The following is a 12,893-nucleotide window of genomic DNA, read 5'->3' as shown; positions in this document are numbered from 1 at the left end:
TACAAGGTCTGACGAATGAATTAGCTGTTACATTTTGCTGGAGATTAGGATGAATATACAGATTCTGTGGATTGATGGCATGAATGAAAGTGCTGTATTTACCGTTTTACGTAGTCATTTTAAAACTCAAACTGTTCATGTATTTTTTTTATTTTTATTTATATTTGGCAGGGCATTTTCCTCCAATATGGACCAGAGTTGCACATGTGCAAAGAGATCTTGTAGCTTTCTTTGACTTTGTTCAATTTGTGAAGAAGAGCTGTCTGACAGGACAACTCATGGCTACATAACCATGAAAAGGTACCTTTCTGCTCAAAATTGAGTATTGGACAGTCCTATCACACGAGAATGTCCCCTTATTGGAGCAACATCACTAAACACCTGATTTGGTTTTCTGCGATTATTTTCTTCTTTTTCCTAATCTTGAGGGTTTGTGATCTCTGTTAAAGTCACTGACAACTGAAAGTGCCTATCTCTCACAAAGATGAATGATTCTTTCACAAATTAAGCAACATTTTTGTATATTTTATCCAGTAGATTTAACAGTAAATTTGCCAGATATGTTTGAAGAAAAATATTTTTCTAGTCACTCCTGCCACCTGGCCTTACCTCTGTTCTTCCCTGGTCCAGATTTTTACCTAGGTCTACAATGTCTTGTGTGTCTTGTGTCTGTCTTGCTACTGCAACCAAGAAATTTCCCGAATACTGGATGAAATAAAGTTCTAATCTAATTTGTGCCCATTATCCCACAAAGTAAAATGTAACCTAACTTCTGAATATCCCTAGTTTTACAAAACAGTACTTCCCATTTTTTTAAAATGTTATATTACCACACAAATCATATTGTCCACTGTTTTTTCAAGTCAAACCAAATTACATTCAGTATTCATTCCCCCAAACAAAATCAAATGCATTCTAAATTATTTTAAGGCTAAAAATAGTCCTTTGTTGATTTCATAACATTATGAGAACACATACTGAAACCAAAAACATTTTGACCGATCAAGTTGCTTATTAACTTGAAGGCCTTTTACACCATAATAGTTTCACCATTCTTGCATTCATTCTTGTGAGTTTATGAACATTTGCTGCTTGAATTTCTTGCATTTAACTGCCCGTAACCCTCACAATATTTTAGTTTACTGGTGTGCTGAAAATGTTCTTAACATTAAGAGCTGTGAAGGACAAGATGCCACAGTGTGATTTTCTGCATTTTGTGCCCTACGTAGATAATGACGCAGGTGTACATCTCACTGGCATTTAAAAGTTTAGGCATACCTGCAGGTTGATGGTTTAAGAAATTAAACTCAGCAATTAGTGAGAACAATAGATTATAATTAGGTCCTTGATGATTCACTGTCACGAAATCTTAAGAGACTACGCCTCGACAAACATGTCATGGGAGTATCTACCATTAAGTCATTACAAAGGCCATTGAATGACATACCAAGCAACTAAACATCATTGATGTCACTGTACATGGATTCCTGTATGTTGGGTGTGCTGTGACTCTAAATTGAAGATGTAAAATTTCAAGAGGCGCTGTTGAGACTTTTAACTGAGTGGCCGATAGTTACCCCACCCTTTTGTTTGGAATGATTGAAGCAAATCGACGCACATTTGACACAGCTGAGAAACATAGAACTCTCCAATTCACAAACGAGGAGGTGGGGTCAATCTGCACATACGAGAAAAGGTTTCCTTTGAAAATGAGCAAGTACTATGTTGCAAATATTCTGGATGCACTGCCAAATTGCAGCCTCTTCTCCAGAGTGGTCGGCAGTCAAGGCTAAGTCAACATTAGCAAAGTAGTAGAGTATCAGAATCCGCTTTTCTAACTCATCGTATGCTTCATTTCCCGCAAAATCGCAGCTGGTGATTTGGAGGCCATCAGGGTGCGGCATGGGAGTGTAGCAGTCAACCCCAACTAATTAACTGAAGAACATTTCCTTCTACGCGAGAACAACGCCCTGCCTCACGTTGCATTCCTGACACTTTGAATCAAACAATTGGCTCTGAAGCCTTTCTTTCTCGGTGACATTTTCAATCAATAAAGGAGAAAACAAAAGACTGAGACCCGGTGGGGAAAGTTTATTAAAAGTAAAAAAACAAAACACAAAAACAAAAGTAAAAACGTTAAGATGCACCAGCTGACCACCAATTCAGGGTTGTCCACTGCCTGGTGCCCAAAGTTAGCTCGGATAGGCTCCAGCACCCCCGTGTCCCTTGTGAGGATAACCGGTTCAGAAAATGAATGAACGGATTAAAGTGCACTTATTTGTGGAGTTTTGAGTTTTCTGGTGGAAGCAATGCATCCGCGAGCATGTTACATATGAACTGTTCAATTCCATCACATCTACATCAAGGGAACCAGAGGAAAAAAATGTATCAGTGCCCAATTATACCTGGATGACTTTATTTTTTTATATGCTATTGTTTCCTTGGGCTGGACAAGAACCCGTTTTATACGTCACATGACATGAGCGACACGTTCAACATTCCAGAGCTGTGTCAAGGTGATATATAAAAGGTCTGTTCATTGCTGTTGACAACACATCCTTTAAGCAACAGGCATCACTACTGCAAAGGTAACAATCTCTACAGACTCCCTTTCACGGCCTGAAAGCCTAACACTGTGACTTTCGTCTTCGAACTGAAGGATTGAAGTGTTTAATGCGAATTATTTTTCTATCGTTATACAGATGGCATTTGCTCCTCGTGTATTGCTCCTCCTTTGTGGGATCAGTGGACTCTTTTCTGCAGTCGTAAGTGAAATTTCGAGCGTGCAAGCAACTTTTTGAGCCATCTTTGTCTTGATTAAATAATATCTCTGTCAGTTCTCGAATGGCTACAGGGAAAAAATATTTTGCTATACTTGATGTTGATGCTTTGTGATTGGATATGACTGATGTACTCTTTACCTTTGCAGCTGTGTGTGGCTACCGTGCCAGGTTAGTGAAAGCGCATCCAGTTCCGGGGCATTTATGTGTTTTGTTGGCTTTTTAAATCATCTGAAAATAATTACTTTGTTGCAGTTCCCTGCTGCCCACCTGGTTGGGTTCGGTGGCGTGACACCTGTTATATATTCCAAGACACTGAAGTTAATTACACACAAGCAGTGGTGAGGAAAACTTTGACACAGTAGCTAGTCCATCAATGATCATTGAATCGGGAAGAGGCTGAAGTACATTATCAATTTAATGCCTTGCCATTTGTTGTCTCTTATCTCTACCAACAGGAGGCATGCAACAACTTGACGGGGGCGTATCTGGCACCCATCCATGATTCAGTGGAAGACGCACTTGCTAGACAATTGATTTTCAATAGTCTTGGGTCAATGGGCCAAACTTGGATTGGACGTCATGATGGACTTACGGTAAAACATTAACAAGAGAAGGCATGTGTTGCTGTGATGCATTATAAAAGTGTCATTTTGTCTTGTAGGAGGGTGACTTTGTTTTGATTGATGGGGAGAAATCAAAGTTTGAAAACTTCCAAACCGGTCAGCCAGATGATTTTCTATCCGCAGAAGACTGTGTTGAGATTAATCAATTTGGTATAAACACTTTTTGTTTAAATAAATAAAAAATGTAAAAAATAATAATAACAATTAGAATGTATGTTTATGCGCTTGGAGTGGGTCTTCATGCTTGACAAATACAACATTTTGAAAAATATAAATATGTAACTACCTCCTCCTTCCCCCTTTTTTTTTTTGAAACAGGCCTTTGGAATGATGATGGCTGTGGAGATAATAATTATTATTTGTGCGCCAAAGACCTGTGGTAAAGCTTTCCAAGCGTCACACCGCAGGAACTACCTGGAATATCTTTTCGACCACCTTGATGCCTCCTTATAGTTTGGATCAGTTTTAAGTGGTGTCCTTCTTTAACTGGATGTTTTGCAATTATTTCTTTTTCCCTTCTCTTTTTCTCATTTAACAATTTTGGTATCCCTCCAATAAATGATGGAATCTGTGCACCAAATGTCAATGTACATGTGTTTGTTGTATAAGTGATTCTCATGAAGTCTAGCGGTTTCTAAAAGGGTTACATTTGTCACAGAAAAACAAAACAGGTTAAAACTAAACAATGGAACAATGGGCTTTGTCAACATATTTGATAATTATATATAAGTTTTATTTAAATTCTAAATGTTTTTTTTAAACGAGAGCACAATAAGCTCTCACTGGACATTTTAGGGGCACAAAGGGAACTAATGAGCTTATCAAATCGGATGCAGGTGTAAAGTTTTGCAACCAACATTTGGTCGGTGGTGTTTTTTTCCCCTCAGATTTAGTAAATGGTTCCCCAATTCTATTCCTCTGCTGAGTCCGAAAATGTAACCACAAGGGATTACCAGAATTATTTCAATGATATTTCTTTCCAAAAGCAAGAAAGTTACCATTTGAAATGACCACTGCTCTGATAAAAAACGCTGTGGTGTTGCCTCTCACCATCATGAACGTTTGTGTTCTAGCAAAACAAAAGTCAGCTAACTTCTATATTTCAGGACGCTATGGAACTTGTATGAACATTGGATTTTTTTTATACAGACAGACCGTCATAAACCCATTCTTAATCTCAATATCAAAACCCAGTTTGCCAGACACAAGGACAATCATTCATGCTCACACTCATACCTAGGAACAATTTGGGGTGTTCAACCAGCCAGCCTACCACAGAAAAATCCTAACCTACTGGAGATTGAACCCTCAATCTCAGAACTGCGACAACAGTCGGCGGCCCGACAACACAGTGGTTAGCGTGTCAGCCTCACAGTTCTGGGGTTGAGGGTTCAATCCCAGTCGGTCGTCACTGTGTGGAGTTCACATGTTCTCCCCGGGCTCGCGTGGGCTTTCTCCTGGTACTTCGATTTCCGTGCATAGGCTTGTTGAACATTCTAAATTGCACCTATGTATGAATATGGTTGTGTGTCTTCTTCTCTCTCCCTGCGATTGGCTGGCCACCTTTCCACGGTGTCCCTCACCTGGTGCCCAAAGTCAGCTGGGATAGGCTCCAGCACCCCCTGAACCCCTTGTGAGGATAAACAAAAAATGAATGAATGAATCAACTTAGCATTCAAATAGTTACAGGAAAAGGAGTAAAAAATAATTTAATTTCAACATAATCTGAAAAGAGTGTTCTTGTGACCGTCACAAATTTAAGCCACACCTGCATTCTTCTCTCAATAATTGGACTCCAGGTGGTTCATACCTGATTTGGTCAAAATGGCTTCCTCTCTGCCTGTGTCTGTTTGTCTGTCTCAGTGTTGATGCTTTCCCTTTAATTTCTTTGAGCTACGGATACTGTATTTTCCTTGGGGTGGTTCTACAGTGTTATTGGAATACTGATGGCGGCGGTTAATACATTAACCGGTGTTGATTAGGAAAGCCATGCACTTATCTACGCAACTCATTGCGCATGTAAGAGCAAAGAAAAATCATGAGGTCAATAGTGTTCGGAGAGAGAGAGAGAATTGTGGCAAGGCCAGATTTTGCCATTCATTCATTCACTCACTCACTCACTCATTTTCTCAACCGCTTTATCCTCATTAGGGTCGCGGGGGCTGCTGGAGCCAATCCCAGCTGACTTTGGGCCAGAGCCGGGGGACTCCCTGAATCGGTGGCCAGCCGATCGCAGAACACAAGGCAACGAACAACCATGCTCGGTCAGACTCATACATACCAATGGGCAATGTAGAGTGTTCAATCAGCCCACCATGCATGTTTTTCGAATGTGGGAGGAAACCGGAGTACCCGGAAAAAACCCACGCACACCCGTGGAGAACATGCAAACTCCACACAGGTGGACCGACCTGGATTTGAACCCAGGACCCCAGACGTGCTACAGATATGGCCACGATTACAAAAAACAAAAAATACACACTTGGAGGTCCTTACAATGCAGTGGGCTCCATAATCCTTATATGGAAGTTATTTTGGTCACCAGAATTTCTAAACCTGTGCGATATATATTTGCAACCTACTTTAGAAAAAGGAAGGCACAAAAATGATTTAACCACATTAGCCATAAGGTTTTGTTTTTTTTTTAACTTTGATGATATATTTGTCACAAGTTCATTGTTTTTTATGTTTTATTTTTGGTTTGGTTTTTTTGTAGGCAAGTGAATACCTGAAGTTGCCTGTGTCACGTGAACACGTGAATTGGCCTGAAGGCGTAGCAGCTCTTTTAACATAGAATTGATGCGGGCTTTGCAGGTGGCTTTCCGTGTGGTTCCGAAGCCGAGGTTGGAACACAGCAACATGACAGTGCTGAGCCAATGTCAGTGCTGATTGAAATTCAAGTCTAAACTAACACCTATCCTTTTCTTTCCTCTGCACATGAATTGGTTTGTGTTTCGTGAATGGAAAAGCAGTCATACAGGAGAGGTTACACGAGTCGAACGGTACATGGTGGCAGACAGTTGCCAAAAGCAAGCTTGAGACATTTTTCTCAACAATTATTAAAAAGAAAGGTCATTTCTGACCACAATGTATATGCTCCCACATATTAAAAAGCAATTCTCTGACTCAGTAGAGACGCCAAACCTCTGTAGTTCAACAGGACAAGTAGCATGCCGACGAATCAGGCGGCATTGTTATTGCTGGCGTTGGCTAATGTGCTGTAAAAATGTTTTACTTAATTTAGAATGGGTGTGCCATCAATTATGTTTTAACATAACGCAATGTGTCAGAGTCATTTGCCTAAATTGTAGGGTGTGTTGTTGAGTTTACATCAGAGTATCATTTGGTTTCCCACCCTCTTTGATGGGAAATAAGCCGCAGGCCTTGGTTTGCGTGGTGGTCTTTTGAAAGGTACTAATCCTTCACCTTCAGGTTATTCCTCTCCCATTGGTTCAAGTGATTTTAAATTCTTGGGGCTGTTGACTAGGTCGTATGGCACTTACCCTACTTCATTGCCCACGGTTGCGGGCATAGGGGCCTTTTGAGTTTGCTATCCCCTGGGATGATGTCTGACTTGCCTGTGTTATTCGGTTAGCTTATGCAATTGTTTGAATCAGACTACCTAAAGTGTTTTGATTATGCGCGACTAAATGGGCAGAGGAGGATGCCGTTTCTTCAGAATGTCACGGTGGCGAGGACGAGCCAGGACGATTCTCACTTGCATGTTTTAAAGCTGGAATATGTCAACGATGTCTCTCTCTTTTTATTAAAGTATATCTATTAATAAACCTATCACCGTCATATTCCCATATTCCCGAATGACTAGGTGCCACTGAACACATTGTAGGATGTCGATCGATCAATACTCCCAAGTGATTTGTCCTAATACTGGGTTCCCCACCGTCCTAGCTTCCCTCATTCTATAGGGTTTCTCTCATCACACGGTGGCCCCTCAGTAAGAGTAGAGGGGAAAAGTACTTGTATTGTTCTTTCTGTCACTATTCTTAGTGTTCTTCACTCTTTTGCTTTCTCAAAACAAAACAAAACAAAACAGCAAAAATCATCACACCCACAAACAGAGTACACAAGCCTGAACTAAACGCACATAGGATGTGGCCCATTTCAACTCTTCAGCCTATAAAGACATTCAAATTGCCATTCTCCCGCTCAGCAGCTGAACAAGATATGTTAAAAGAACATAAAGGAACATGGGATAAAAGCCTCACAAGGACAGGGAAAACAATTGAAAAATCTGCACATAGTTGGAGCCAAAATTCTAACCCTGAGTCCAAGAATAAAAGAAAAGAAATATGAATAGTTCCTGTTCCTCCATGAAGGCACTTATCATTATTCTGATTCCAAGGGTGTCATTTAAACCAATTATGCAACTAGTTCAAAGTACATTTCCTGGTATGTTGTGGTAAAACCCCACCCATTTGACAGCAATTCATTTTGCATAGGGCATTTTATGAGGGAATTTTAAGATATATTATGAATACACATTTTGTTTTTTGTTTTTTTTAGAAATATTTGTTTGTTTGTTTGTTTTTTTAGAAATATTCACGTTGATGCCCTCCGGTTATGATGAATGGGAACACTCGATATTTCATGCACACACAAAAAAATCATCCTTTCGGCGTGTTTAAGCAATGGCGCCCGAGTTGAGGTGCGAAGAGCTTTATTAGTCGACTTGGCGATTGAGACGTTTTGTTTTGAGCTGACTGTGCCACGTCAAATGTTTTTCGAAAGCCATATTTTTCATTTTCAAAGTTCATTTAGTAAAAAAGATGACTGATGTAGGAACTTGTTTGACGTGTCACATGACATCTGTGCGAGTGACGCGCTTCACATTCCCGACTTTGCGTCAAGTCCCCTATAAAAGGATGGCTTGTTTTAGTTTTTGGCACATCTACTGGGCATCAAGCATCAAGACTGCAAAGGTAATAAGATACAGCTTCACACCAATTGCCATTCCTTCCGCTTAATGAAACTCAGTTTAGTGCCACAAGTTTCCTATTGTACGACGTACGATCTATAAATCTTGAAGATACACTTTTCTATTTTTCTGTCTTTGCACAGATGGAATTTGCACTTCAAACCTTGGTCCTCCTCTGTGGAATCAGTGGACTCGTATCTGCAGTAAGTCAAAATCTTAGCAGCTGACTAATAAAAAGGAATATACGGTATGATTGGCCTGATCTGAGTTGGGTTTCTTTTTAACAATGTGTTTTCCTTTTTACAGGACTGTGACAATAAAGGTCCGTCCCTCTTTCCTGTTATGAATATTACGGTTCAACACTAGATCGAGTCGCCATACGTACTTTGCTGTTCTTTGTAAAACGACAATTATGTTACAGGGAGTTATTGTCCGAAGGGATGGACTCAACTGGACGACTACTGTTATACTTTTGTTGAGCAGCAGAGAACTTTCATGGACGCCGAGGTATGCAAGAGTTCAAGACTGTAGCCATGATCTGACGCCTCATAGAATGTGGCAGCGCATTCAATAGAAATGGAAACTTCCACTCTTTATTATAAGCATTAAGTTTGCACCTGTTACTTGCTCCCATTAGGAAATCTGCATTCTCAAAGGTGGGAATCTGATGTCTGTTCTCGACCATAAAGAATCAGTATTGGCAAAGGAGCTGATTTATGCAGCACTTGGAGACACCAGCAACACTCAGGACACCTGGATTGGAGCTCATGACGGCATTGAGGTAAAACATTGACCAGTAGAAAAGTTGTCATGAAAAATAGCCATTTTGCGGCTCTTAATTAAAAAGGAATTGAGGATCATCTTTATGAACTGACACCGGAAGCTCACTAGTATGACTGCTGACACAACAGAATTACAATCCACATGTAATAATGAACATGTGACTCTTATGTCTGACTTAATTGCAGGAGGGAACATTTATGTGGACTGACGGCTCAGCCTTCGACTTCATGGCTTTCCAAGATACTCAGCCAGACAACTTTAATGGTGTTGAAGATTGTGTGGAGATTGATGGCGGCAGTAAGGATATCTCTTCTTTGTGAATCCTACATGCAATGATTTTCACGGCGTCTTTCATAATGGTCTCTTCTTTTTTTTTCTACAGCGCTGCTATGGAACGATGATAATTGCACCGATGAGAATTTCTTCCTTTGCGCCAAAGAGGCTCATGAGCACTAATCGACACCACAACTTTGCCCCAGAAAATGTCTTTGCCGAAATCTTAACAATCTTCGGAGATGATGACAGACTTCCAGCGGTTTCTTTTTAGCTCTCTTTATTTTCTTTATGGTTCAATTTCTCTTGATGGCAATCATATTTGGATGGTCAAAGGGTTTCTCTGCAATAAATGATGAAATCTATAAGTGCATCTCAATGTTTCATTGTGTTTACTCAATGGCCTCTCAACAAATAAAATCCAACACGTGTAGTACATGATCTTAACATATAGTCTGCATGCTCGATAACAAATGACTCATATCACATCATCTTTTTTAAACATAGTGGGAGTATACGGAACAGTACTTCTCGATTGGTGGTCCGGTGGACGACACAATGTGACGACACATGAATCGACTGTCAAATAACTTAGCAGTCTCATTTTTCCCTACAAATTGGAATTTGACCTTTGCGGCCAGAAAGATCAAGTGTAAACTTCCTTCATTTTGTTGGGAATGAGAATTTGATGCATACTGCTGCATGCACAAAATGATAAATTTGGCACTCAGGTGTGGGTTCTCAAACTCTAAATGAAATGCAGTCATCAATTTGCGCCTTGAAGATGACGGGATACTTTCCACGTTCATGTGCAAGAAAGAAAGTTGTGAAAACTAGCAACAAAATTTTCTCACCTTGTTTCAGCAGTAGAATTCTAGAGCTTTTTCATCATGGGTATTTATTTCACTTTCGATATAATGACAATTGGTTCTTGCCTCTGAGTATGTTTTTTCTTTTTTATCTAAGTAGAAAATGTTTATGTAGGATCTTACTGAGATTAGGCACATACTGTATTAGTACTTCTGACTACAAAGTGCTTGGATGAGTTTTATCCAGTTGGTCTCAAAAGAAGCGATTTTCTTGTTCTCTGAAATTCTGTCAAAATGTTTGTTTGACTCTCTACTCTAATTTCTACTTGAATTCATAGGAGAAAAGTAGCAAACACTTTTTTTAAATACAGGATAGAGGCAGTCACATGTTTTCATGTCAAAACAAACAAACAGGAAACAAAGTATTTAATAAAACACACAATCATGTTTTGACTGTCACCGGCTTATCAAATGTATGCCTTAAAACTGAAACTTTAGGTGAAGTTTTCCTTTAAGCAACACCCTTCATTTGTCAATGTCACACAATTTCGACCACCCTAACAAATATTGAAGTTCCCTTCTTTCATGACTTTTATGACAATAAAGACGTTCATTCATTTCCTCACAATCATGTGCCTTTCATAATCATGTTCATCCAACTGAATATACCCCAAGTGGATTCCAATTATAGTCTGTAGGAACCTCTCAAGGAAAATCATGGATTTGCTGATATGAAAAATAGGTGCGTGTATTAGTATAACATTTTTTGTGACAATTTCTCTATGTAATCAGTGGAAACACAATACAAAGGTGATTTTGTGTGTTTATCATGTGCTTTTAAAGTTGTAGAATTAGATTATTTTTTCTTTCTTCTTGTTGATACTACACGGGGATACTTAGTATTTCCAGGGGGTATTTAAATTACTACTTTGCGAGACTCCTTGATTTTTTGACAAAATACTGTCCATTCAAGGTCAGTAAGCATGACCAGAATTGAACAATTAGGCACGCTGCATTGTAAAGGATCTTAAGAGCACCACAGTCTTAAAAATGCGGTGCTTAATTCAGTTGAGACCGATAGTGATCAAGTTTACAGGGAAAACACGTCGCTAAACGACAGGCCTTTTGCAAAGATATTTGGATTGTCTTGGATTGCTCGTAGTTATTGACGGCTTTACTTATTGTCCGTATTCGTATCTTGTGAAGTTAAAACTTTTCCCAAAATAACATCTTTTTCATGATTGTTCAACCTCTACCCTATTTTAAGTTAGGGCTACTATCCTCTTGTATATTGAAGGTAGTGTAGAAACTTTTGTTCATCTAAAAATATTGAGAAACTTTTCCCAAAATAACACATCTTTTTCATGATTGTTTTTATTCATAACTGTCATTTGAAGGGAAAGTTCAACCTCTATCCTATTTTAAGTAGGGCTACTATCCTCTTGTATATTGAAGGTAGTGTAGAAACTTTTTTTATTCTAAAATATAGAGAAGAATTGCTGTAGACCACACTACCTAACAGAGACATTTTGCTGAAGACCAGGGTGGGAATAATATCACAAACAAGTAAGATTCATATTCTCACACGATTATAATTTTGTTTTTGTTGCCTATTAATTTTCTTCTAAAGGTAAACTCTATACACCCTTCCAATCCAATGTTCCGACACACCTAATGATATAAATCACAATAGACATACAAAGCCACCGGAATTGGGCGGTGTGCAACACCCAAAAGAAATTTAACTTGGAATTTGTGGAGCCCAATTATTCCCCAAAATGAGCTGATGTCACAACACGGTGAGACTACGCCTCAACTAACCGGCATGACGTGGGAGTACCTTTAATCAGGCAGTAATTTTGAAGCAGTTGTTGAACCGATTACACAGGATGAGTAGCATACCAAGCAATCAACGACTATTGACGCCACAAGAAGCAGGTTCATGTTGGGTGTGACTTGAAAAATTAAAAATGATGGTCAATACATTTCCAAGTTGTGATGCCAAGTACGTGTAGTTGCCTCTCCCTCTTGTTTTGAATGTTCCAGGCGCTGACATGGAACAAAAGGTTGACATGAAATACCACAGTCAATCTTTGTACGTATATGTGCCGCTACTGTTTTTTGCTCTGCTGAACACTTGACTCATCATTTTAATGGCAACCTTCAAAATATCTTCAATGTTGGAACTCTACTGGTTCTGAGCGAATACGTTCAAACACTCCATCTGTACTGTGGAGCTACATCCTCCTCTCCAAGCAGTTCTTTAGTTGTGGGATTTATTCAAGGCCAGTCCAATTAATGTTACAAGCGGCACAGCATCGGAACACCCTTTGTTGACTCAACCACGGGATTTAGACCCTAGGAGATTGTAGCTGAGAATTTGGAGGTCATCAGGGTGTGACATGGGAGTGTAGGAGTCAAACTCAACCAATTAACCTCAAGAACATTTCCTCGTGCGAAGGAGCAGCGACCTGCTCATCTCATGCAGCATTCCTGACTGACTTAGCAGATCCCCCGCCAAAAAAGTCGCAAAACTGACATGGCGGGATTTGTTTGCAAAAAGACATATCAGAAAAAAAGCAAAATAAAAAGGTGTGGCAAGAATTCTTTAGATTATTTGTAAGTGATCATGTTATGCGTCGAAAAACCATTTCTAAAACCTTTTCAATTGCCTAAAAAAACCCAC

The 12,893-nt window shown here is 39.5% G+C and overlaps 1 protein-coding gene across 1 annotated transcript; it reads left to right on the top strand.

Moving 5' to 3' along the window:
* Positions 1–2,507: 2,507 nt before the first annotated feature.
* On the top strand, positions 2,508–9,771 carry LOC144078948 (C-type mannose receptor 2-like). The gene is made up of 15 exons (XM_077607438.1): positions 2,508–2,588; positions 2,703–2,765; positions 2,930–2,951; positions 3,036–3,121; positions 3,239–3,376; positions 3,445–3,556; positions 3,725–3,785; positions 6,221–6,249; positions 8,243–8,346; positions 8,486–8,545; positions 8,649–8,664; positions 8,764–8,849; positions 8,980–9,123; positions 9,311–9,422; positions 9,508–9,771. Exons 2-15 carry the CDS (start codon positions 2,703–2,705, stop codon positions 9,579–9,581), a joined length of 1,107 nt encoding a protein of 368 aa, XP_077463564.1. The 5' UTR covers positions 2,508–2,588; the 3' UTR covers positions 9,582–9,771.
* The last annotated feature ends 3,122 nt before the right edge of the window (positions 9,772–12,893 follow it).

Source organism: Stigmatopora argus, chromosome 1 (genome assembly GCF_051989625.1).
Source record: "Stigmatopora argus isolate UIUO_Sarg chromosome 1, RoL_Sarg_1.0, whole genome shotgun sequence".
Classification (NCBI taxonomy): Eukaryota; Metazoa; Chordata; class Actinopteri; order Syngnathiformes; family Syngnathidae; genus Stigmatopora; species Stigmatopora argus.
Note: the sequence above shows the minus strand (reverse complement) of the source record. Positions and strands in the feature narration are given on the sequence as shown.

Coding starts and splice junctions, on each gene's coding strand:
- LOC144078948 (XM_077607438.1), top strand. CDS start 2,703: ATGGCATTTGCTCCTCGTGTATTGCTCCTCCTTTGTGGGATCAGTGGA. Junction 3,557..3,724: donor TGTTGAGATTAATCAATTTG/GTATAAACACTT, acceptor TTTTTGAAACAG/GCCTTTGGAATGATGATGGC. Junction 9,423..9,507: donor TGTGGAGATTGATGGCGGCA/GTAAGGATATCT, acceptor TTTTTTCTACAG/CGCTGCTATGGAACGATGAT.